The sequence below is a fragment of the Anser cygnoides genome, chromosome 14 (genome assembly GCF_040182565.1).
Source record: "Anser cygnoides isolate HZ-2024a breed goose chromosome 14, Taihu_goose_T2T_genome, whole genome shotgun sequence".
NCBI lineage: Eukaryota > Metazoa > Chordata > Aves > Anseriformes > Anatidae > Anser > Anser cygnoides.
The window spans coordinates 3,266,136-3,293,130 of NC_089886.1; the positions used below are offsets into that span (position 1 = coordinate 3,266,136).

Genomic DNA, 26,995 nt, shown 5'->3' on the forward strand with positions numbered 1-26,995 from the left:
TATTTTATTACTTTTCGTCCCCTCCCGGCCCCGCGGTGCCCGGCGCTGCGCCCTCCGGCCGCCAGAGAGCGGCAGCGGGCAGGAAGGGGCAGGGGCCGCTTCCCCCCGCCTCGGCCCGGGGCGCCGAATGGCCGCCGCCGCCTAGCGCAGGGCCTGCGCCGCCTCCTGCTCTTCCTCCTCCTCCTCCTCCTCCTCCTTCTCCTCCTTCTCCTCCTCCTCCTCGTCCTCGTCAGCCGCCGCCATGGGCCGCGAGTCCAGGTGAGGGCAGCGGGGGGAACAAAGGGCCCCGGGGCCGGGCAGGGCCGAGCGGGGCGCGGGGCCCCCTGAGGGCTGGGGCCCGGTGCCGGGGTTGCGGGAGAAAAGCCCCGAGCCCCGCCGGGCCGCCGTTTGCTCTGACGCAGACTGAAGGTGGTGTGGGTAGCCCGGCGGGCTGTATCCTGCATCGTACGTTTTATTTTTGCCGAGTTTTGTGCGGAGCCGCGTGCCTTTTGTTCCCCCGCAGCGGGTGTCCGCGCACCGCGGGGTCAGGCCCCTGCCGCCGGGGGCTGGGGCGGTTCGTGCCTCTCCGGCTTCAAACCAGCCCCGTAGTTCGCCACTGCTGTCGTGGCGTGTGTTAGTGCCAGCTGGTTTAACCGAACCGTCGGATTTTAATCCTAAAAGAGTGTTAGTGGTTAAAGAACCGTAACAGTGCGCGTCTTGTGTTCCTGCGTGCGGCCGTCCCTGCGCCGTAACAGCGTCCCAGATTCATACCCTGAGAGGGGCACGTGAGTTCAGATTTTAAGAAGCATCTGGGATTCAAATTGGTGATTCAGTGAAGAGCTGGAAACCCTCCCTGATACCTCTAAATCAGTTTCAAGTCGCTTAGCCCAGCCACCAGGACGCTGTTAGAGACTCGGGCTGCAAAATCCCCTGGGGGCTGAGCTCCAGCTGCTGGCGCCTGAGCTAGCAGGACCCCGCTGCCCGTCACAGCACGGCTTCCCTCCTGATAACGTGTCCAGTTTTAATTGGGCTCCGTGGTCATAACGAATGGAACTGTTTACAGAAAGCACGTAAACGCGTTTGTCAAAGCAGGCCACAAGTTTCCGAGGAATGAGCCTTGTACACGTGGCTCCTGCTGGCCCCGCTCCCGTGTCTCAGCCTCAGGAACACCGTCCCTTTCTTCAAGTTTATTTCTTTTTTGGGGTTGTATGGCGACCTGGATCATGGACCCAACAAATAATGTAAAAAGTGGTCTTAAACTTGTATGAATTCTCTAATCTAGTTAATGCCTTCCAAAAGTTGTGGAAGTTAAAGTGGGGAAATGATGGGAGGATGAGAGTGAGGGGTGGGTGGAGAAGGCTGGGGTGGGCTGCCCGTGTTTGGGTTGCAGTCAGATGTTCTCCGCAGTCAGTTCCGCTGCTGGTAGGCAGCATACGGATATCATGCCGCTACTGTACTGGTTCCAAATGTGCATAATACCTAAGTATAGGAATATGCTGAAATAAACTATTATTTTTAGTACCAATGCTGTTGTAATACAATCCTGTGTGGCAGTGACGGAAGAGAACAAAGGACGTGGGGGGCTTGAGGTCTTGCTTTCTCTGCTTCCTCCTGCTTCCCAAGCCCAGCTACTAGGTTTGTAGGGAGCTTGTAGGGTCCCTGGGCTGCGAGCGGATGAACAAGGGAATTATTCTGGCGCTGAGACTGACAGTCAGGAATTGGAAAAAGATGAAATGGTCACGGTGGAGGTCCTTCTGCAACTTGTACATTCAGGTGAAGAGTCTCTGGGAAAATTCTTACCTCTACCCTCTCCCACAGTTTGGTTGGGATAAGAAGGCATTGGTGAGGGAAGAAAAAGTCTCCTATCTCCATCACACACCTCTGAGGCCTTACTAGCCTCTTAAAGCTTCTTTTGTGATGTTTGATGGCAGTATGGAATTACTTTTGATGTCAGCATTGACCATTGCTGTATCATATATGCTCGTGGCTTTGTGTTTCTTTAGTTGCTGTTTGACAGATTTTCCATTGAACAGAGCAATTTACACAGCATACCTGAATGAAAATTGTAGATAAAGCAACAAAAATTGTTACATGTTTGGCAGATTTTATAATATAGTTTCAAAAAGACTTAGTCTTTCCCTATACATAATAGAACTCAGTGGATTTTATAAAACAGGAATTGTTCTTGATGCTCTAGTGTTCTCTTGAGGTGCTTCTATTTGCACACCAACAATTAAACAAAAATACGACCATGTAATTCCTCTAGTTTCAGCATCGTAAGGAATATATGTATATTAATCAGTTTTGCAAGATTATTGCAAATGTTTAAGAATTTAGCAAGTCCAACAAATTATAGTAAGTAATTCTTTTTGTCCTGTCCACCCAAATACGACAAATGTATCCTTTCACTGCAAGTTATTCTTGAGCTTATGTTCATCTTTTTTTGTAACTTTGCAATGCAGGCATTATCGGAAGCGCTCTGCGTCACGTGGCCGCTCTGGCAGCCGGTCTAGAAGTCGTTCTCCATCTGACAAAAGAGGAAAACGTGGCGAAGACAGACGCTCTAGGAGCAGAGATCGAGAACGCAGACGTGAGAGGTCACGCAGTAGGGACAAGAGAAGGTCTCGATCGCGTGACAGGAAGCGTCAAAGGTACGAGTTACGAATTCCAGTCAAAGTACATAAAAATGCTGTCATCTGAATATTGATGTTCTTCCTCTACAGTTAATTGCTTTGCTATTGTCCATGATAGATTTTACTGTGCTTAATGTTTTTTCTTATTAGATGATGTTTTGCTGCTGGTGCTGGACTTTGTTAGCTCTTTGTGGTCTTGATGACTGTTGGATTCCTTTTACAACGTGTTCATCAATAGCAGGCTAAAATTGTATTACGATCACATGCTAAATAAATACAATTTTGTTCTGGGGCAGACGTTCAAGAAGTAGAGAGAGGGAACGAAGTCGGGAGAGAAGAAGATCCCGGAGCCGAGAGAGAAGGCGCTCTAGAAGCAGAAGTAGAGGTAGACGATCTCGATCCGCCAGCCCAAGCAAAAACAGGAAAACAGAAAACAGGTATTTGTGTTCTTGAATTACAGTCCATACCGTGGTGACAAAATATTGCAGAACTATTGGTATAATGGAAGGAATCCTCAGGCAAAACTACCAAAAGCTTCGGTTTGTAGCACAAGGAGAATATTCGATGAGTACTGTTATGATCTTTTCCCATCACTTAATGTGCTTTGATGGATCAAATATTTTTATATTTCTTACTTCAAGGTGTGTAAATACTAACGTGTATATGTATTAATTATTTCTAATGCACTTTGTTGTGAGAACGGTTCTATAAAAGAAAAAAGATCCAAGCGTTAATTTAAGACTGAAGTTGTGGCACCTGGGCGGGGAGTGGAAGGCAGTTGTTAACTTCAAAGTTAAAACTGAACCTCGTTCTGAAAGTTTTGTAGTGCTCCATTGTTTTCTCAGGTTCCAGTATCAATAAGGAACGGTTTGTGTCTCAGCATGTATGTGCAAATTAGTAAAATACAGGTGCTGTCTACCACAGACATTAAATTGAAGTCTTTAGACTTGTAAATTATTGGAGAACAGTAAGTTTTAGTTACCAGATTTGCTTGAGTGCAGTGTTCTCAGATAAGCTCTATCATTTTCTCTCAGATAAAAGCAGGGCTTTTAAAAATACTGGATAGGGTAGCAGCAGGGGATCTATAAACAACATCGTGGTGTCGTTTGTAGCAGGAATTTCTAAACTCTTTTCAGTGCCACTGATGGTATCTGAGCTCAGTGTTTCATCCAATCTTTACATAGAGGTTGTTCTTAAGAATATAAGCCAATGAAGTTTGGAATCTGCCTTTTTAAATTATATTTATGTGGAAAAGTAAAGCATATAGTGTTACACTTCTGAGAAGGTCAAGAAGTCTGCTTTGGTAAAGCCACCGCCTGTTTTTTACCTGCTGTTGGTTGAATTCTGCGGGTGTGCTTAGTGAATATGGATTGGAGAGGTACTAGTCTTAGGGGCTTACAGTCAGATAAACTCTAGTAAATAGATCAGTCAAGAATTGAAACTTGTACTCTTCTAGATACTGACTTTAGAAACATGTAAAAATTTAACTACAGGTCATGTTCTTTTAAGTGTGGATTTTCAGTGGATTTTCAGACATAATTATAACAGGTATACTGTAAAATGAGTCCAGAAGTTGTAACAGCAGTCCATATAAAGAATAAGTAGGTTGACAACAGTCCAGAAATTGTGAGAAGCTAGAATGACAGTCTCTTGGAATGAGCATATGGTTTGCATTAGAATTGTCCAGTGGACTGTGAGGAAAGCTTAATGAGATTTAATAGGCTAAAGTGAATTTTACATTTATTATGAGTTAGCAGGAGTTTGGTTCAGATACAATAGGAAGTACATTAGGAGAGTAAAGTCTGTGATAAATGAGTTTTGTATGAAATGCAAATCTGCACATTAGTTCGGGTTCTGTAGGTACCTTTTCCCAGGGAGAGGTGTTCTTTTGACTTTCAGCCAGTACTGTATTCACAGGGGAATGTTCAAATTTCCATGGCAAGGAGCTAGATTGCTTTACCTTCCTCTAGAAATAGAACAAACAGGAATTTTTTAGCATCTCATTTGAACTGCTGTCTTCAAGGAGTGTTTATGCTGCAGAACCTCTAGAGTATCAGCAGTAAGTGCTCTGGAAATGAAGTCTGCAACTTCGTCCTGTAAAGAAATGAGAAGAACAGAACCAAAGCATGTGAATCAGTGGATTGCAATACATTGTGCGTTTCTGGCAGTTACAGAGCCTACTTCCATGAAACAGAAAGGCTCTGAGAAACAAAGAGTGCTTTGTAAGATGTTTGAAAATGTAACTGTGTTCATAGTTTTGTCTCTATCCAGCACATCTATTCTCCCCCGAGAAAAGCTGGAATGTTCTGAGAAATCTTTGTTCTTACCTTTCAGATCAAGATCTAAAGAAAAGACAGAAGGTGTGGAAGTTTCCAAAGAAAAGAAAAAAGAGAAAGAAGACAAAGAAGAAGAGAAGGATAAAGATGCTACTGCATCTACTGTGGCCACTGAGGTAGAAGCTTTTTTACAAATTTTATCTTTCAAGTTTATAAACCAAGAATTAAGCTAGCCATAGATTAACTACTGCATTAACATAGATTAATTACTACATTAACAAAAGAAAAACTATTCCTAGAGTTGGACACAATTCACGCTGAATGAAAAAGTACCCTCTTCAGTAACACAGACTGCAGTCACAGGGTATGCTTCTAGTTCTTGTCATTAGAAACATTCTTCTCAGCGCGAGGTTCCACATTGCTCAGACCACAAGCCACAGTTGTGTGTGAAGGATCTTTCCTTTTTAATGTATTAGATGTCAGTAGGGAAGCTGAAAAATCTTTTGGCATCTGGAACCAGGCAGGAATCAAAGAACAAAGGGGAAAGGAAGCATGCTTTGCCTTATTCCATATCGTGAAAAGATGTGCCTAGATGAAGAATTCCCCAAACAGCTGTTTTCGCTAACTCTTCCAAAACAGCATGTCGTTAGTAACCCTCCTTTGTTAATAGTCACTGCACTGTCAGCAAGGGCTCCCCATACATAAATCAATAATGGTTTTTTATTTTTGTCCTAGAAGGACTTTTGGAAGTAGAGGGCAACATGATAATTCCTTAGTTTTGTATGGGTAAATGGCTAAAATGAGTTGAAGATCAGTGGAATATAATATTTTGGTCTAGAAAAAAAAGAAAGCTTAATTCATTGGGGAATATTGTTTAATTCATTCTTATTTTTAACATTGTATACCAGCTGCTACTGTGGAAAAAAAAATTAAATGAATATCTTACTTGAAAGTGTTAGTTGTTCGTATTTTTCATTTACTCATGTTGTGATAGGTCTGTGTATGTCCAGTGATCTACTGCATGCTCAGTTAAATTTGTTTAAAGAGAGATTTTTGTCTAAAAAAGCATAGGCTAATGCCAGTGACCATTAATTTTCACTATTCGGTGTGTTTTTTTTTTTCATAGAATTTTGATCAGAACAAACTAGAAGAAGAAATGAGAAAACGAAAAGAAAGAGTGGAGAAATGGAGGGAAGAACAACGCAAAAAAGCTATGGAAAACATTGGAGAACTGAAAAAAGAAATTGAAGAGATGAAACAGGGAAAAAAGTGGAGTTTGGAAGATGATGACGGTATTTAATTTTTATATATAACATTTAAAACATTTTTGTTCCTAATAATAGTTTTATTGTGTTGTCTTTAAAGCATTTAATGACTTTTCATAATGTGAAATACAGAATAGCACAGCCTAAATCTTGTCATAACTTCAAATAGTTTAGAATACAATTGAGATAACAAACTGGAGAGATTTTAAGGAGGAAAAATGATACAGTAATAAAGATAGACTGTAGTTACTTGGACAGACTAATAATTGAACATACGTGAACCCTCTTTTCCTCTCTTATTCCCATCTTTCTTGATATTAGATGATGAAGAGGAAACCGCAGAAGGAGAAAAAGAAGGCAGTGAGGTTGAAGATGAGGAGTTGGATCCTTTGGATGCTTATATGGAAGAAGTAAAAGAAGAAGTCAAGAAATTCAATATGAGAAGTGTGAAAGGTGGAGGTGGAAGTGAAAAGGTAAAATCAATTATTAAGATTTTTTAACTTTGTCTTTTAAAATTAGTTTTGTGTTTTAATATGAAAATGGTTTTGAAAAAAAAGGTGAATGCAAAAAAGCAAGAAATAAGATGTATTTAGTGACTGGCTTACTGTGAATTTCATGGTATTCTTAATAAGTAATTAGTGTTATCCTGATAAAATTTCACCGGAGGATGTGAAAGAAAAAAACAGCGTAATGCATTCACAAGTACAAATGTTCTGTATATTTTATGCAGTATATCTTTTGTATGATACTGCAATTAATTTCTCTGACCTGTTTTTGCAGAAAACTGGACCAACTGTTACCAAAGTAGTAACCGTGGTGACAACCAAAAAGGCATCTGTAGAGACGGAAAAGAAAAAAGGGGAGCTCATGGAGAATGACCAAGATGCAATGGAGGTAATGGAAGTGTCTTGTATTTCTACTAAGAAGGGGCAAGGTGCCTCTTATAAGAGGCATGAGAATGAGGATAGTCCTGGGATTTTTCCATCTGCTACAAGCTAGGCATTTGCTTATTTAATTTGCGGAACCATGGTTACACACTGGCTGTAAATAGCAAATGTGCTGTAGTAGGAAGAGTTGTTACAAGTGCATAAATGTCAGCTGCCCTCTCTGGATATGGGTTCAGTGAACTGGTAGCTGTCTCTCTAGTCTTTACAGTGTGCAGTTATTTGCATTTCTTGCAGTGGCAGATCAGCATGAATATTGAATTTTACGGAACAGTGCTCTGGGATTTTCATAGAGCCATCTTGCTCAGTGATTGGATCTGAACTTACTCAGAATTACTCTTTCGTACCCAAACTGCATTCATGAAATGCTTTCAGGAGATTAGGAATGTTGAGTCCTTAACGGGGTCATGTATGGTGAGGACTGAAGGGCTTAGAGGGATATCCTTGCCTGAGTTGTAGACCAGTTGTTCTGCAGCTTAGCTAGGTCATGCTCTGTGTTGCTGCAGTTACATTTCTAGTAGTACCTGACTAGTTTAGAGTTGGCTGAGTTGGCTGCATCTGTCAGAACCATGACTGTAATGGGGCACAAATCAGTGGTATGTTGGCTGTTGAACATACCTGATTTTTTTCCTCACTGTTTTAATACTTACATTGTATAGCAGTGATTATTTTTGAATGACAAGGCTGGTCCAGACAGTATTCATAAATCATAAAAATTGTATGGAACACTGTTAAAATTGAGGTTTGTGAGAAATGTAAAATAAATGGATAGAAGACTGATTGGGACTCTTGATATACTGAGAGTAGGTTTTCAGTGTCTGGTCTAATGGAATAAGGACTAATTGTTGCTTCTGAGTAAAGTTTCTGTATAAATGAAAAAACAGAGCATCTCAGAATACTTAATACTATTTAATATGTTACATATTAATAATAAGACATAATAACTTACACACTAATTATAATTTATACAGTATTCCTCAGAAGAGGAGGAAGTTGATCTTCAGACTGCCCTAACTGGCTACCAGACCAAGCAGAGAAAGCTTCTAGAACCAGTGGATCATGGAAAGATAGAATATGAGCCCTTCAGGAAAAACTTCTACGTTGAAGTACCTGAACTTGCTAAAATGACTCAAGAAGGTAAGGGGAAGTAGAACCAGAACACCTTAGGTATTGTTAAAGAAAAGCATGTTTGACAGATACTGATTTACAAGAAAAAAGCAAATTCTGTTTGAACATAGAGTGGTTTTGAAGAAAGAATGTACTGTATTTTTTTTTGCTTCAAGACTTTTGGACCAGATGATCTTAGAGGTCTTTTTCAACCTAAATGATTCTATGATTCTAATAATTCTATGACTTTGGAATAATTTGGAAGAGAATTTGGAGGTGAGGGGGAAGTACTTTTGAGCAACTTGGTATGGAAAAAAAAAAAGAATCAGATCACCATTATTGATAACCTCATATAACCATGTATGAGACTTCAAAAAATGTACCTGAGTTCTCTCCACCTACATCATATATTTATGTGTAGCAAGCTAAAAGTTATTTTTTTGGTGCTTATAAAAGCAGTATTTCATGTTCAGGAACAGATCGAGAATATTTTGATCAAGGTAGTAGAGAAACGTCAAGAAATGAAACTTCATTGTGGTGCAAACTCTGTTTCAGAGGTGAATGTGTACCGACTGGAGATGGAGGGAATAACAGTCAAGGGAAAAGGCTGCCCCAAACCAATAAAAACCTGGGTACAGTGTGGTATTTCCATGAAAATTCTCACTGCTCTCAAAAAGTAAGCAAACAATTTGCAAACCATGTCATGCTTGATTTTGTTCAGTGTTTTATCATGTGTTTGTGAGAAAACCCTTTTTCATTGCATAAAGCAGCACGTCCATGTTTGTAGATGCTATGTATATGGTCATCAGAATGTTTCTCAATATTAACCCATTATAAGCTATTCCTTTTGCCATTTATGTATCGTTATTGCTTCTCAGCTTTAAGCTGTTGAGTGACACTGATAGTTATATGTAAATATGAATATGCAAATTTATTCTAGCATGGCTGTGATTCATGTCTGTCAAATCCTATTTTGTCCTTATAACCTTTTTTTTTTCTCCTTTCTTTAAGGCATGGCTATGAAAAGCCCACGCCCATTCAGAGCCAGGCTATCCCAGCAATTATGAATGGTCGTGACTTGATTGGCATTGCTAAAACAGGAAGTGGAAAAACGATTGCATTTCTGTTGCCCATGTTCAGGCATATTATGGATCAGAGAGCTTTAGAAGAAGGAGAAGGACCCATAGGTACAAAGCTTTTATTTTCAAAATTGGTATTTAAATAAATAAGCTCAAGCATACACTTGAGAGGGGTCTTCTGTACTTCTGCTGGTTATAGGGAGGAATACTAACTGACTGTCATCCATTAGTGAGCAGCATTAGTTAATGAACGCTGCTATTTAATGTTGTTCGTGGTCACTGTGCTGTTCAATGTTGTTTCAAGAGTACTTGCATATCCATATATCTGGAAGGGAGACCTTTATTCCTTTGATTTTAAAACTTTGATATTTTTTCTACCCATCCTCATACTGTCTTATCTCTCTTTCTTGAAATGACTTTTTAAAAAAAAAAAAAAGTAAATTGTGTAGTAAGTTGCACATACTTCTCAGGTGCTTAAACTTCATTCCTAAAGATTAATTTTTACTGTATAAATAACATAATCTCTTACATTACAACATATGATAAAAATGCTTTCATTTCAGCTGTCATTATGACACCTACTCGTGAGCTGGCTTTGCAGATTACTAAGGAGTGTAAGAAGTTCTCAAAGACCCTTGGACTTCGAGTTGTCTGTGTTTATGGTGGAACAGGAATCAGTGAACAGGTATGCAAACGACATACCTTGTCAAATAACTCTTGAATTTTATTAGTTAAACAGTTAAACTGTTTGTGATAGATAATTAGTTTGGAATTGATTGAGAAGCTGTATTTTTACTATGGTTCTCCTCAAGAGTTATCTCAAACAAGAACCAGAAACTGTTAACTTTGTTTTGTTGCATTATCTAATATTACATGTTAGAGCCGTTTGGAGATTAATTTCCGGGGTATTTTTCTACCCCACATTTATGGAAACTATAGGATTTGAGCTTACGTGTCTGTGTATTGCAGCATAGCGTATTTACAATTGTGAATATATCATTTGCCCCTGATGTAACACGACGTTCCATACAGGCCCTTAACTGTACAGGAGCCATGTCTTCACTGTAACTACTTCAAGTGGTAGTAACTTAGTTTGTCAGAGGTTACTCTTTTAGAAAGGATAGTTTTCCAAAGACTTAACAAAATTGCTGAGTAAAATCATTCAAATATGGCTGTTTTACTAACGTGAATTGCTTATGAAAGTAACAGCAAATGTCTTTCTTTTTTGTGAAGTCACGCTTTTTTTTTTTTTTGCTAATAGTTTGTTACATTAATTTTACTGTGTTTTAAAATCAGATAGCTGAACTCAAAAGAGGTGCTGAAATTATTGTTTGCACACCTGGACGTATGATTGACATGTTAGCAGCTAACAATGGTGAGTAGAAAACCTTTAACTATGGAGAATTTTTTTTTATTTGTTGTGTAATTCTAACAAATTCAGAAGATCATGTATTTTGATAAATGGTCTTATGGAATTTTCTTATATCTCTTCAGGCTGCACTATCTAGCTTCTGAGAATATATTACACTAGTAACAGGTTTAATCATATATTGGTTTGACTTTTTTGTGGGAGGACAGGAAATATTGCATTCTTGAAGAGTTTCTGAGAATGTTTATGATAGTTAAACATAAAATGTAGTTTCAAATTCCCTAACTTGCAAGTCGTTTAGATAAAGGTTATGTAACAGTTGCTTACTGTGTCTGCCTGTTGATCCATCACGATTGTTAGCGTAGCTCAGCAGTTACTCGCTTTTACTTGAAGAGTGACTGACTTTATCTGTTGATTTAAAATGGAAAAAAAAAGAAAAACACCTGACAAAAAAGCCCTCCCTAAATAACTGTAAAAGAACTGAGCTTACATCAAATACTCAGGTTGATTTAAACTGAGACACTGCAGCTTTAAGAGGTTTTGTCCTAGTGTAACCATTGCATGCTTGCTAGATAAAGTTTTATTATTAAATTATTCCACATCAAAACCTCTACTAAACTGTTGACATTATTTAACTTCTGTGGAAAAAGTACCTTCAAGAGATATAGAACTGGGCTTCCAAGACTTAAATCGTCAAAGGTAGGTACATTAATGCTGTTCCCAAGTAAATTTACCAAGTTATTATTTGGGGATGAAAGTGTTAAGGTGTTAAATAGATATGTAGATTTTAAGAAATATTTGTTACTTAAGTGTGAATTCCATACCTTTTATTAAAAAAAAAAAAAGGCAGCACTAAATCACCCCCCAGAATAATTTGAAGATTCAGCTACAATTTGCTGGAGCTGAAAGGACCAAATTCTGCTCTAGTTTGACAGGCACAAGTCCGAGTCTTGGTTGTCGAAAATGTGAAAATTATGCTCCATTACGAGAGCACTCGACAGTGTCACTATACAGTTGTTTGGAACTGAATATGTTCACATATTTGTATCTTTTGAGAAGATGTTTCTTAAATCCTTGAGTTAAATCCTTCTGATGAAAGGGAACTTAGCTGTTTTGTTTGGGAAGGGTGTTAATTATCCTGTCCATCATCATTTCAAAGTATTCACAGATATACAACAGTTTTGTTTCCAGCTGTCCCAGAGTTTGGGGTGGTTCTTGTTTTTCAATTTAATAGCGTTTCTGGGTAGGTTTTAATCGTTCTGTATTCGATTTGAAAAGACTGCTTACTCTGTTTTATGCATATTAGCAGTTAACTAGAATTAGTGTGATTGTCCTCAAGTAGATATTTCTAGCTCCAAGGAAGCATTACAGATTATATGTGTAAAAGGAATTTTTCTGAGGCTGCAACAGTTAGCACTGGACTTTGCCTTCCACACATGCGCTGTAATCTCTAATATGTTTTTTTCTAGGTGGCGCTGTCAGATAATGGCTGATGTGGCTCCTTGCTTCATCTCAGTCTTAGTTTTATGATGTGTTTTGGCGAGGGCTGTTTTCTGAATTTTACAGGTTCTTCTGGCCCTATGATGGTATGCAAGAGAAGAGTTTGACAAAATAAAGGGCCTAGTGCATACTTACACTTTTCCCAGAATGTTTATTGAGATTAAAATGAGAACATTAAAATTCACTTTCAGTGAATTTTTTTAAAGTAATTAATGTGTTTGATAGAAGATAGTGAAAATATATAACTTTTAAAATATATATATTCCTGAGGGAAACTAGATTTCCTTTTGATTTTGTTTCCCATGTGTTTTTTCCTCTCCTTTCACAGGTCGAGTGACAAATCTCCGCAGAGTCACGTATGTTGTCCTTGATGAAGCAGACAGAATGTTTGACATGGGTTTTGAGCCTCAGGTAACTAACAACATGCCCGATACTGCCACAGTGTGTTATTTTTCACTTAAAGGATTTTGCAAGAATCTGTGCTGTGTTATTATTAGACTGCCAGTAACCATTCAGCGAGATGTGCTATATGTGGATGACAGTTTAAACTGACTCTTTAAATTTTGTGTTATCCTCACGTGTTTTGGTTTTGATAAATTCTTTTATTAGAGAAAAAATATGTTCTAATATATCTTTTTTTTTTTACATGCTTGTTTTGGATATCTGTGGCTATGTTGTAGCCCTTTGTAATTCCTTGATGTAGGTGTCATATTAGTAGTTGTAGCGTACTAATGAACTTTTTCATACCTCCTGGCAACATCCTGCAGGAGACAGGAATGAAACATTTAATATGTCGGTGACAAAAACAGTACTTTCTTGCAGCTTTGGACATCCAGGGTTCTTTCAGTTATCTTCAGGCCATATTGTCCTCCAAAATTAGGAAGAATCCTTTATTTTGTTTCCTGAGCTGTAGGATTTCTGCTGGAAATCTTTGGATTTCTGTTGGGCTGCTGTGGGGTTGCATATTACCACTCAATTTCCTGTTGACTTCAGCAAGTTTTCCCTGTCTTGCAATGCTGTCACCTAAGTCCCAAGAGGAAATCTGTAAAGAAATGTTCTGTGTTCTGTATGATACAGACACCACCTAACTTAAAGGAAGACAGCTCGGTATGTGTATGAAGTTCAGTTACAGCGCTTGGGTATTAACAGGAAATGTTCTTTTAAACCAGGTTATGCGCATTGTAGACAACGTCAGGCCTGACCGTCAGACTGTCATGTTCTCTGCTACTTTTCCCAGAGCCATGGAGGCATTAGCTCGGAGAATCCTAAGTAAACCTATAGAAGTGCAGGTTGGAGGCAGGAGTGTTGTCTGTTCTGATGTGGAGCAACATGTTGTAAGTATCACACATACGCCTTCCTTATCTTCCTTTTGCTTACAAAACATTTCCAGCAGTACTGAATGTAAAAGGAGCTTTTATTTTTAGATCTTCAGTGAGTTTATTAAACATTAACTCAGAAAGAAAACATAACAACTTAATGTGAAAATGCAGTGTGATCGCTTTTTTTTTCTTTACTTGGTTTTGTAGCTGAGCAGCAGTTTTACCACTGGGTACAGAAACAGCATGAAAAAGCTATCTCCTGTTCCCAATTTTTATTTTTTATTCTATGTACCCTGAGTGTGTTTAATGTTTTTTTTTGTTTGTTTGTTTCAGATTGTCATAGAAGAGGAGAACAAGTTTTTAAAGTTACTAGAGTTACTGGGACACTATCAGGAGAAAGGATCTGTTATCATATTTGTAGACAAACAAGAACATGCTGATGGGTTGTTAAAAGATTTAATGAGAGCTTCTTATCCCTGCTTGTCTCTTCATGGAGGTAATCTGTGATCCTAAGGCCTTAAATTAAGAACTCCAAACTTGAAAATTGGTATTCTGTAGTTATAAAGAGGAATGTTTTGCTTAATTCCTGTATAGTACCAAGTTAGAATATTTCTTCATAAGCAGGTTTTGCTTTGTAATTGGGAAAGATATTTGCTTCTTAATTTGAAATAGACATCATAGTTTTCTATAATTACTGTTCCATACGAAGCGTCATCAGATGCCAAATCTTGTCTCTGTGCAATGGGGTTGTGAACTGAATGTTAACACCTCTTAGGGAATATTCCTAGCCACATAATACTGTAGAGTAATGAATACCAGTTTGGAGGAGTATTATGTTAGCTTTTTTTTCGATGTTCCATAATAATAGCAGCTGTTGGTTCACGTTTCTGCCATCAAGAAATAATATAATCGAAGTAGTTTCGTACTAAGAAGAGGATATCTCTTTAGAATATTGTCCATCACAGAGTATTGTAAAATTGTATATAATAAAGAGCTCTTGAAAATGCAGTCACCAATAAGTACAAAACCGCTGTTCGTGTAGTGCAACGGTGGAAGAGGGAAAAATATCCACATTCTTCTGAGATTTCCATTGTCTTTAGAGAACAGATGCAGCCTCTAGATGAGGTCTGAATTGAACATAAGTCAAATAGAAAATCTTATTAAAGAAACTTGAAAATCTTAGTATGGTAAAACATCTTTTTGTAATGGAAAAGCTAAAGGTTTCATTACTGTGCATAGCAGACGAAGAGGTTTATTATTCTGGATAATTTATGGTGCCTGGGAGTGTAAGGGTATTGAAATGTTCTTGGCATGGGCTCTGGGTTGTTTGAAGTTGGAGGGTGTTTTGACCTGTGTACAAATTCTTTCGACTCAAAATCAGAAGGTAATTAGTAAAAATTAATCAAGAGCAGAGCTTTATAATCAACTGTGTTGTCTGGCTTCTTGCAGGTATTGATCAGTACGACAGGGACAGCATAATTAATGATTTCAAGAATGGAACTTGCAAACTTCTAGTGGCCACATCTGTAGCAGCGAGGGGCTTGGATGTAAAACAGTTGATGCTGGTGGTCAATTATAGTTGTCCTAACCATTACGAAGATTATGTGCACCGAGCAGGTCGAACTGGACGAGCTGGCAATAAAGTAAGTATAATCAGTTGCCTGTTTCGGTTATTATTGAAAAATCTGCCTTATTTATTGCTTGATAAAGGTGTCTCCAAGGGGTAGCTACAGAGGGAGTATTCTGTGCTGTTGGTGGGAAAAGGATTTTCTTCTAGAGTGCCTCTAAGGTTTTTGAGAGATGATGCGTAAAATACGTTCTGAATTTTGGCACTGTGGAAGTTGGAACTTTGCATTTTTGTTTGTTAAATGGATGTTCTTTTAAATTCCATTTGTGGCTGAAAGTTTGGTGTTTTTCACTGTTGGAAATAAGCCCTACTAAGTTTATAAAATTCTGCTTTCCAAACTTAAAGCCATGACAAGATTGAAAGGAAAAGCTTCAGTTTATTCCATCTGTGGCTGATTACCTCTGTATCAGCTTCCTGGGAAATCACATTATTAATTCTACATTCCCATTAAAAATAAATAAATAAAAAGAAAAAAAATACATACATGAATATCACAGTTACTTTTATTGACCAGAACAACAGCATCTGTGCAAAAGTGTTACAGTGAAGGTAACGTTTCTTTAGAGATTTGTCTTTACCATCTTTTAAATTAATTTTGACTAGGGATTTGCATATACGTTCATTACTGAGGATCAGGCACGATATGCTGGTGATATCATTAAGGCTTTGGAATTGTCCGGGAATCCAATTCCTACTGATTTGGAGAAGCTCTGGGCTGACTTCAAAGACCAGCAGAAGGCTGTAAGTAATCCTTTCTTCTGTAGTGGGCTTTGCTCTGGATTTAATGCATACGCACGTGGGTCCAGTTGTACACTTTGTACGTACATGAGTCATCTCCCGGAGTTCATTGGGAACAGATACGTGTGCCTTGGTGAGCATAGAAGTGTTTTCAAGATTAGGATCTTGGATGTCATTTACAAGACTGTTCTTGAGAATTTAAATATTGTCATCTGGTATGGAAACGCCTACTGTTCAAGGGGCGCTTTGGCTTTTATCAAAATTCACATACCAGATACTGAAGCCCTTTCACAGAATGTGTATTACTATTTCTAGAGCCCTTGCAACTGGACATCGTTGTTTATGCTGAAAAGTGTAACTTCAGAGTTTTTCCAATATAAGAACAGATCTTTTTTTTACTGCATTTGAAAAGCATTTTAAATGTATACTTATACAAAATCCCAGTAGTATACTGTTTCTATTTGATGACTCAACACAGCGTTTCTTATTGCACTTCATTGTAAAATACAATACTTAAAATTGGAAGAGCTTTCTAGACACCCTAGGGTTTGCTTTGTTAAATAAATTACTTAAATTATTTGTATATTTCCATAGTTATTTCATGACCGTTGGAATTGGATTTTAAAACTTTTGTTTATACAGAAAAATGCACTGTTTTTGTTTTTAGGAGGGAAAGCTGATTAAAAAAAGCAGCGGATTCTCTGGCAAAGGTTTTAAATTTGATGAAACAGAACAGGCTTTGGCTAATGAAAGAAAGAAGCTACAGAAAGCAGCTCTTGGCTTGCAAGACTCAGATGATGAAGATACAGCTGTTGACGTAAGTACCTGAAGTTTTTATTAAGGATTTCCAATGTATTCGTGTTGTTTTTTATTTTCTGGTAGGTTATGTAACATGTTGCAGAATGCGTGGATTTTTGTTACTCCATGTCCTGTGCTAGTGATTTAACAAGTTAAAATTCCATGAGTAGATCAATATGTGTTCTTTGATAGAAAAGATTTATTGCTATCCTATGAAGTTCTTGAAAGTCTGCTTCTGACTTAATGGTAGTTTATACTTAAAATAATATATATATATATATAGTTGCATAGGTGTTACAGAAAGTTTTTTTTCCTTGTAATACTAATCTTGCATGGATTAAATGGAATAATTGCCCTCAATTATAAACAATTTTTACTTGTAGCATTTTAAAGAAATTCATAGTAGCCTTTTACTATTTCTAAATCTGTTCTAGGTCTCTGTCTTAATATTTGTTAGACTGCTTTTCATGAACTTGAAAGTAAATACTGTGTTCAGACCTTTTCCTGATTACTAGATCATCTGTTCTGTTCGTCGATTTGTAGTTCTGGGCATGCTTCTATTGTTTATACAAGATTTATTTCTTCAAAAGGATGTAAGCTAAATGCACCGTAGTGCTTACCATCTTTAATATGGTAAGATTATTTAATGGTAATTGTAGAGATCTAATAGTTGTTATTTTCTTTAGATTGATGAACAAATTGAAAGCATGTTCAATTCAAAGAAAAGAGTAAAAGACATGGGTACACCGGGATCATCGAATGCTCCTACGCCATCAGCTGGTAATGCAGAAAAATTGGAAATTGCTAAAAGATTGGCTTTGAGAATCAATGCCCAGAAGAATCTCGGAGCAGAGGCACAAGTATTTGTCCCCTTCCACTTTAAGGTAACATCTTTACAGAACAAATTTTATTTATTTATTTAAATCTTGTTTAGATTGTGTTCAGTTTGTTTGTTTTGTGGATGTAGTTTTATGTAGTGTTTCTTCACTTTTAATATAATACTGCATTAATTAGCACATTTGTACTGGGCTAACCCTGTAACAAGTTGTAGGATTTGTAATTGAGCTAATTACTATAGAACTCGAAATGCTTTGTCTGCCCTAGCAAAAAGTTAATTGTGTAATTTTATAAGTAATTAATTAGGTTTTGTCAGCTTTAGCAAGGTTGCAGAATATCTTTCTCTGCTGAACCATGTAATATGCAGTTTGGACTTAGGTTAATGTGGTGTGCAATGTCCAAAGGTATTTTGAGCTGAAGGTACAAAAGACCAGTCAGGTCTTCTGTGTGCAGGTGTGAGGGTTAGATATTGAGAAGAGGAAAAAGAAGAAGAAAAAAAAAAGGGGGAAATTTTGAATATGTTTGTTATGTGGACATTTATAATAAGTAAAAAGTTTTAATGAAACCCATGTTGGCTATATAGGACTTCTTTTGGCTACCTTGTTTTCAACATGGACCTGATTTTTTTGTTTGTTTTGGTTTTGATTGGTTGGTTGTTTTTTACAGGATGTGATGCAGCAGGCAACAAATGCTATCCTGAGAGGAGGCACAATTCAAGCTCCTACTGTATCTGCCAAGACCATTGCAGAGCAGCTGGCTGAAAAAATAAATGCTAAGCTGAATTATGTACCTATAGAGAAGCAGGAGGAAGAGAAACAGGATGGAGGACAAAATGAATCTTTTAAGAGATACGAAGAAGAATTAGAGATCAATGACTTTCCACAGGCAAGTAACTGTTTTGCTACAATCAACTGTAAACGACTATTGTTTAACAAATCCAAGTTAGACTGTGGTTATTCCAGTAAAATGTTTTGTTTCTGTTTCTTATTGGACCTAGACAAACGTACTGCATCTGTGGTTACTTCTCAGGTTATAGATAAACAATGCTTTGGATGTGTTCCATTCCTTGCCATACAAAAATCTTTTTACCCTCTGCCACTGACTTTTCCCATATCCAGATCTTTGCTATCTAGAATTCTATTTGAAAGGCCATTGTACTGAGACTCCAGTACTGCTCCTTGCTTTTTGATTACCTGAGTATTTTTGCCATTTGGAATACTGCTGCTTTAGTCTGCCTCATCTGTTACTCTGAGGATTTCTGCTCCCCAGTACCAAGCACAAATTACTTGTATTTACCTTTGAAGTTCTGCCCGGCTTTGCCTTTTTAATCAAGCTGTTGTGTTACCAGTTTGTTAACCTTTCTTCTCAGAAATGCTCTTAGTTCTTATTCTAAACTGCTCATTCATAGAACATGTTCTAGATCTTATAATATGTGCTGAGGATACTTTACTTCCTAACCCTTTCAAGATAGGCTTGCTAGGTACAGAACATTGCCTGCCCATCATGGCTAGACAGGGGTTCCATTTTCTGGGTATTTCTTTCTGCAGATAAACAAATCCTAGATCTTCAGAAATTTGTAGAGCTACACCTGGAAAAACACCTCTCCCCGGGTCCTCTTTTTGTTCTGTAATATTTTGTAATACCTCCTCTAAAACAGTCATGTAAAAAGGGCAGTTCATCGGGGTGAATCATCGCTGCCGATAACGTCCCTGGAAAATCTTTATAAGCCTTTTGGGAGAGGGACTCATCTTATAGTGTATGCATATACATGCAGGTCTGAGACGACAGAGATAAATAACGTAAGATAAAATGATCTCTTAAAGGTACCTAAAGCAAGAGCGATAGCTGATTTCATAAGCTGTTTCTTACAGCAGTGCTACGCAACCATTCCATACCATTACATGTGCATAATGCGGCCTTCCTGATCATGGGTGCAGTCATTTCTTACAGTGAGGTTAATGCTGATGTGATACGTCCCGTCGAGAGAATACGTAAGAGGCAAAGTTTTGATCCAGGGACGTACAGCTTGCCTTTTTAGGTCGTAGTTCAAAGCTGGCTTCTGGGAAAGTGGTTGTTTAAGGTTGGATGCGTGTATGCTCAGCCTACCAGAACTGAGAAGCGGTCCAGATGGAGGTTGTTCCTCCTGCCAGAAGTAGCTTTGCCTTCGCGTGAACACAGTTGGAGCTTCTCCAATCTTGTCCTAAGGTCTTCACCTTTGGATGCCAGAGCTCACCGGGTGTTACATGTGAAAAATAAAACGTCTTGGTCTAGAAGTAACTTACAGCAACCTGCTACATATTTTCTAATAATTTTGTAGTCTAAATGAATGGGATGCATTTATCACGTGGAAGGATTTTTGAGGATACTTTAGAGAAGATTCATGATAATTTTACAAGGTCCTGAAAAACAAGTGACAGTGTTTATTCCCTAGTTATAGAGATTTTTAAGGTTCACTTAATTTTTGTCTTCAACCAATGAACTGTGTAGAAATAAATAGCATTATTAAATGGAAGTACCCAGTATATATTTGCCCTTGAAGTCTATTCATGTGCAAAAAGTGCTGAATAAAATACTTGAGTGCTGTTTCAGGAAATCGTGAGAAAAAATTGCAGGTTTTTAAACTTCCAGTGTAGTGAAATGGAAGGTCTTCAGGGTTCTTGCTTCAGTGGTACTGCACATCCATTCTCTGTTCTCCTTCAGTAACTTTATTTTGCTTACATAAGAGGCAGATTTTGTTAAATATCCTTGAATAAAAATGTAGGTTGAAATTTTAGCCAGTTATTTTTAAAGTAGAATGCCGTGATCAATTTTCACAGTGCAATGTTCTTGTTTGTCTAAAATGTCAACTAACCTTTGGATTGCTGCTTTGTGTGATGCCTTTCTCCTTGTTGATTCTCCTGTATCCTTTACCTTGCAGACTGCCAGATGGAAAGTTACCTCCAAAGAAGCACTACAGAGAATCAGTGAATATTCTGAAGCTGCTATTACAATCAGAGGAACTTACTTCCCTCCAGGCAAAGAACCCAAGGAAGGAGAGCGAAAGATTTATTTAGCTATAGAAAGTAAGTATTCTTTCTTTAAATATTTCAGTTAAAGATGCTACGCTGGTTTTGTAATCAGATGTGGAATCTCTAAAGTCATAGTGTTTGGATATTGAGTTACAGACCCACTGTAGTTACTTTGCAAATAAGTATAATTACTAAGGAAACGCTCATTTGTCTCCATTCGCTTGGGCAAATGATCCATGGGGAGCACAGAGATGCTGCTCCTGAGAAGACTGACCTGCCCCAGAACAGCAACAAACATTTATGGAATCATTTTGGAGGAGAAAAAGAAAAGGAAAAAAAAATCAGCATAAGCGCAAAGATGTTGTCTGTGTTGGTGTGAAAGAAGGAAGAAAATGGAATTTTATGGGTTATGGCTGTTAAAGGTATAAGAAGTTAAATCAACTACTACAACGGAAGCTTTGCTAACTTTGTGATCGTTGAACAGAGTCTTTCCTAAAAAAATATATCTTAGGTATTTCTGAAGATTGTAATTTACAAATGTCTGTTTTAAGTATTTTCCTTAAAACAAACTGCTGTTCTCTGTGGCAGTCTATGCAATACTAGGGTGTTCTTCAGCAAATAGTTGAGGATATTTGGCTTGTTCTACAGTGTTTGTGAAAATAGCCAGCATTGTTTATTCCATAGGTTTCACAGACAGAAAGTCTAAGATTTTTTGTTCTTTCTCCTTCAGGTGCCAATGAACTGGCTGTACAGAAAGCAAAGGCAGAAATCACACGACTTATAAAAGAGGAGCTTATTAGATTGGTAAGTGAAATATTCAGGATGCAGAGTGAAAGTGCCTTAACTTGTGCTTTATGAAATTAATTTCAGCGAATGCTGGCATTCAGACATACATTCTTATTAATACCAGGGACTCAAACCCGTAGATCTAAAAAAACGGTTTCCTTGAACAGCCCAGAAAAGATATTGCTTTGTTCAATCAACTAGACATACGGCTATTATCCAGCCAGCAGATGGAGATAACACATTAACAGAGATTTTTGACTGAATATCCCTTAAATAAATAGTCAGCTCCTAATTAATTTCCTAATTTCAGTGCAATCACGCAGGGGGGAGAATCATTCCCCTCATTTTAATACTTCATATGTCTTGAGAGATCGGTTTTGCCATAGCTCTACTGTATACCCCCCTAATAATCAGCTGTGTTCAGCTTCCTCTGTTTTCAAACAAAATGCTGTCTTGAGAAATAGTTTTTCTGAGTTCTGTGGCTGAAGACACCTTGGCTTACTCTGGAATAACCTTCAGTAATACTACATTAGACACAACAGTGTCTTTTTGGCTTTTTACTCTTAAGACACCTGTTCTCTCAAATTTGTCAGCCTCTGCCTAACAATGTCTTCTAAAGAAGGAGATTGCTAAGGAACTGCTTATTTACATGTAATGTGGATTTACTGTTAGTGGGGTTTTATTGCAATTCATGTATCTATTTTACTTTTAACTGTGATTTATCCTCTCCTTTATTTGCAGCAAAATTCATACCAACCAACCAACAAAGGAAGATACAAAGTTCTATGAGTATTTGGAGTTATCTGCTGGTGGCTGGTGTGTGAAACTTGTGGCTTCTGTTGTTTTTGCTGTTTACACTGCTTATTGTAAATTAAGATATTTTTTATTTTGTCTTGCGGACGTTTTTTAACAGAAAATTGTTACTTGCTGAGACATCTTAATTCTCTCCACTGAGGTTATCAGTCTTAAAGCAGACCAGTTTTGGCAGAGCATGATTTAATTTAAAAGTGCAGTATATACTTTACACCATAAAGAATATAAAACAGATTTTAATTTTCCTGACAGACTATACTGTTAAGTAAATTAAAGGATATTGGGATTTGTGTTGGAAATTGTTAGAATGTACCTGCTTCGTATTGTGGGGATGATTCGTACCATATCAGTTTATACTGGAATAATGATAAAACACCAAAATAAAGGCAGGATTTTCTCCTGATCCTTAGCATCTCTCTGGCTGGTTCCACACACATTCATTCCCTGTACAAACGTACCTCTAAGGTCAGAGAGTCTTGCAGTGATCAGAGTAGAGAATTTTATCCAGAAATACTTGAGGTCTAGTTTTAAGATCTACTCATCCCTTTTATCTCCTGTTTTGTCTTTATCATCCAGGTAATAGAATAACTCTTTGGTTTTGTTTTCTTTTTTCCTTTTTTTTTTTTTTTTGGTAAAGTGAAATGTTTTTTAGTACAAAAATAATTTCCACATCTTTTCTAAACATCAGAATTTTAGGATTTGAATTTTTTTCTTCATTCTCTGACATAAGAATGAAAGCCTGTTTAGTTGAAAAAGAAATAGAAAAAAAAAGAAAAACCTCTTTTGTAATGAATATACGACTTTGTCACTTTTTATAGTGTTCTTATATATACCTTTAATGTGATTGTCCCCAGGGTTGTTGTCTTTATTACTGCTAGGACGTGGCTTTAAGTAAAAATTGGTAACTATTTCTGAGTCAATTCCACAGATATTGACTATCATTGCAGTCAATAAGCTACCACATTACTGGGACAGGCAAGACCTTTCTTTTTGAGGTCTCATCCCCATAACCATTAGTATTCATGATGGACACTTCTTGCTCTTTTAACTTTCATGTGTCTACTTACCTGGAGCATAAGCAGTAACAATTTGAATCGTCTTATTCTGGCAGCTGCAAGACTTTCAAGATGATGACTTTCAAAAGGACTTTTGTAGAAAGCTTTTCTTACCTGACACGTTGAGAAGAAATGTGTCATTTTAAAATAGCCGTGTATATACTGCTTTAACCCTGGTGAAGACAAATCATCCAACCTGCATCATAACTGTGTAAATTTAGAACTTCTGTTTCCAAACTTCGTGTAATTTAAATGGCCATTTCTGTTTGCATACAACTGTCGGTTATTCTAGCGTCAGTGTATCTTACTTTCAATACAGGAAAGTAATGATTGTACCAAATTAACAGTACACATTGAGGATAAAAACACCCATAATGTAGTACTTGACAACGTTAATACAAATAAGTCCTTAAGTTCAACAAAGAGAAGCACACACAATAATGTATGTCCAAATTTCAATCAGCAATCTCAAGCTAAAAGTCTATGGTTCCCTTTAAATCCATAAGGTTTCCTTCTGTTAAAAAGTGGGTTTTGATATGTTTCATACAACTAGTTTGTTGAATTGTCTTTTTGACAGCATCCCCCCAGAAGAGCGACAGCTACTGATGTATGTAGTGAAGAGCACTTTCAAGTTTGGACAGTCTGACATTTCTTTAAAAATCTTGTTTCAAAATGTTCATATATATATATCGGTATCTCCTAAAAAAACAAAAGGCATGATGGAGACATTCTTACGATTTCCAGCTTTGCACTGTTGGATTTCAGAGATGAAACGATGTGTAATCTTTATCTTCCTGGGGTTTTTAAATGCAATGTCAATATTCCTATGTTTTTTAAATTCCAGCAAAAATAAAAATAATTTCAATGTATATTTTTCAGAAACTGTCTTTATGAATAACTTTTGGTTTATGCTCTTATCTTGCTTCTGCATTTTTCTGTGAGCTAGCCTTATACTTTTTGGAGTAGGAAGAATGTCTAGTAACTATCACTTGTCATTATCTGCTAGAAATATAATAAGATGCATATCAGACTCAGTTAATGAGCTGCTGCTGTGAAGAAGTTGCAGTAAAGGTGTTTGAATACATGAAAACATAAGCCAGGAGAAAGAAACTCTCAAGTACACAAGGCAAAAAATAGTGGAAACAAACGAGAATAAAATTGGAAGAGAGAATTTTAAGTACTGAAAAATGTTAAATATTTCTATATCTTTCCATGCGTGTCTAGGAATATAGATGAGAGCTTTATAAACATTGCCACTTCGGTGTTTTCCAGGGAAATGGCCCTGGACAGATTCCTGTCACCAGTTGGAAGAGCCCAGGGGCACTCTATTTTTATGTATTTCTTTATATATATATATATATATAGGCAGAGTTTGTTTTGTTACCTGCCCAAGGTGATACAGTCCTGGCTTTCTAGGTTACCTAGCGCTTCCAGTGTTTGAGTAAACGGAGTGGTATTTTGGGTGGGTAAATGAAAGATAATTTGATTTGGGTCATGAATGAGGTTTTTGCCTATGAGAGACTGCTGTTACTTCAGTAGAGCTGCTGCCAGGGTTAAAGAAACAGGTACGTGTACCTGTGGGAATGTGGCCTGTGGAGCTCTCAGAATTAGTGTAAAATTTTCTGCCATGGGCTCAGACTCTTGGTACTCTGCTCTAGACCTCTTTTACAGCATTTTCTAAGTTAGCCTGAATGCCCTTTCGGTAGGCTAGTGATAAATGGAGGTGGTTCTCAGCATGTGAATGCTGGTGCAAAACCAGCCCTTGCCACAAGTCTTCTCGCGGTGAGTTATTTGTGAGCGTCGTGCGCAGTCCCTTCGCTGTTTCTGATCCTGCGAGCGGGATGTGTGCGCGCGTGCTGACCTCACGTGATGCCCAAGGAATGCACTTTCCTTTTGATTATTTTTCTTGACCCAGATCTCTTCCAAATATGGTCTTGGCTTAAACAAGTCCGTGTTCTTAGAGCTCAGGCGTTTGCAGAAGAAATTCTGGCTCCAGCTAACTGTGGTTGCACGGGGGGAGCAGAGGCGGAGAACAACTTAGAAATGTAAAGATAAAAGGCACCCAGCTGGACTCAAATTTGTCCCAAAAATGTACATTTTGTAAAATGTTTATATAGTGCTGGACAAGAAGATTTGTTTTGATATTTTTAGCTACAGTGGAAACAATTGTTTTTAAATAAATGACTATTACTCTGAGTGATTGCCACCCAAATATTGCTTCGCTGAGGCTTCTCATCTGAAACAGATTTAAATATTTTTCTTTATTCATACCAAGATACAAAATTGTCTAGCTGACCGGCATAAACAGAGGTAAATTAATTAGTAGCTCAGAAATAATTAGCTGTAGTGAGCTAAGAAATTATGCTCACTCCATAGCAGGTTATTAATATGATTCTTAAATTATTATATACTCTGACCGTTCTAAATGTGAAGTTTATCATCCCAAACATTTTTCAGAACAATAGATAGCACTGGGCAACTGCTCTGAAACTAACTGCCTACCAAGGAAACTGTTACACTTACGGAAAATCCTTAATCTTAACTAAAACATACATTTCCTCTGACTGTGTATGTTAGCAAGTAAGTAAAATTATAGAAGTGACCAGCTCCAACAACCTATTGCTTAATAGACTGTTGGTCCTGGCAGTTAAATTTTGTCACAGCTTGCTTGGCATCCCCTGTTGCTGCTGAGGATGGCATCGAGCTGCTGTGAGCCTCTGTGCTGGCAACAGGAGGAACTTGTGCTCTCGGGCCTTTAGTCTCCTTGAAGATTTGGATCCACCAAAGGACCTGGGGCAGGAGGAGGAGAAGGGGATTTTGCGCTCTGGCTGTAGGGAGGGCAGTGTTTCATTGCATCTTCTACCGTAGAGGTAATTAATGTAATCGTCTGCTATTGCTAGCGATAACAGTCCATTAGGGAAAAAAAGGGGGAAGCAAATTCCCAGTCTGTGTAACGGCCATGCTTCAGGCCCCAGGGAGCTTTCACAAAACGAGTCACAGACAAATTTATCTTCTTTTTGGTTGCTGTTTTTATTAGCGGTGTGTGCAGATGAGGAAACCGGACCCTGTAGCTACCAAATTAATATTTGAGCACTGTGGGCACTGGAGTTGCCTCATCTGGAATCGGTTTGCCCAGAGCACAATGCAGGCACAGCCCCGCACAAAGGCGCTTCCAGCTCCGAGGTCAAACGTTTAGCGCTGGCTCTCCCCGCGATAGCCTCAACAACCGCCCGATTCGGGTTTCACAGCTCCTCGCGAGGGAACCTGCCCTGTTTCAAATTACAGGTTCGCTGCTGTGTAATATATGAGCGTTTCTGCGTTCTGTTGAGATCGCAATTTCTTCTGAATAAAGCAGGAGCCTGAGCGTGGCCTGACTCCCCTCACTGTCCGTGTTGATATACTAAAATAACAGGATACCAGAGGTTCTCGAACTCTACCACACTTGATTTGCAGGGGTGTTTCCAACGTGAGTTAAAAACAGCAGAAAGATGTTCATCAATAAATTCAATCATCTGCTAAAAGGGTGTTTTCCCTGCTGCTTTTTTTTTTTTTATATTGAAAGTGAGAATTCCTGCATGCGTTAGGAAGCAGCGGTGAAAAAATGAGCCAGGGTGTTTCACAGCAATTTTTGGCCCGAAGAGCTCCAAGTATTGTAAGAATGGAATATCGCAGGGTTGGAGTACAGCATTCAGCTCCTCAAACAACAGCAGGAGAGGAAAATATTTAGAAAAACATAATTAGACACTTGCAAAAGCTGCAGTTTTGTTTTGTTCTGTTTTTATCTGATCTTTCTTGCTCTTTCTAAGACTTCATCTGAGTAACACAGAACATCTCACAGCACTTGTTTAGGTGCCAGTTGTTT

General features: G+C 38.1%; 1 protein-coding gene across 3 annotated transcripts; it reads left to right on the forward strand.

The window, feature by feature from the left end:
• Positions 1-100: 100 nt before the first annotated feature.
• Positions 101-24,002, forward strand: DDX46 (DEAD-box helicase 46). 3 transcript variants are annotated; one of them, XM_048057133.2, is made up of 24 exons: positions 101-258; positions 2,442-2,630; positions 2,909-3,049; positions 4,947-5,064; positions 6,015-6,180; positions 6,475-6,626; positions 6,934-7,047; positions 8,069-8,234; positions 8,760-8,880; positions 9,216-9,391; positions 9,847-9,968; positions 10,580-10,658; positions 12,481-12,563; positions 13,322-13,486; positions 13,805-13,967; positions 14,921-15,114; positions 15,702-15,839; positions 16,504-16,653; positions 17,321-17,518; positions 18,138-18,356; positions 20,389-20,533; positions 21,210-21,283; positions 22,007-22,081; positions 23,190-24,002. In XM_048057133.2, the coding sequence occupies exons 1-23, from the start codon at positions 242-244 to the stop codon at positions 22,052-22,054; spliced, it is 3,138 nt and encodes a 1,045-aa protein (XP_047913090.1). In that variant the 5' UTR covers positions 101-241; the 3' UTR covers positions 22,055-22,081; positions 23,190-24,002. The 3 variants fall into 3 exon arrangements, with proteins under 3 accessions (XP_047913090.1, XP_047913091.1, XP_047913089.1); XM_048057134.2 differs by having other exon boundaries at positions 23,711-24,002; XM_048057132.2 differs by having other exon boundaries at positions 22,007-24,002.
• The last annotated feature ends 2,993 nt before the right edge of the window (positions 24,003-26,995 follow it).

Bases quoted from the DNA above. Each gene is read 5' to 3' on its own strand.
- DDX46 (XM_048057132.2), top strand. The intron at 15,840-16,503 runs GTAAGTAATCCT...TTTTGTTTTTAG, and splicing joins TCAAAGACCAGCAGAAGGCT to GAGGGAAAGCTGATTAAAAA. The intron at 18,357-20,388 runs GCAAGTAACTGT...TTTACCTTGCAG, and splicing joins AGATCAATGACTTTCCACAG to ACTGCCAGATGGAAAGTTAC.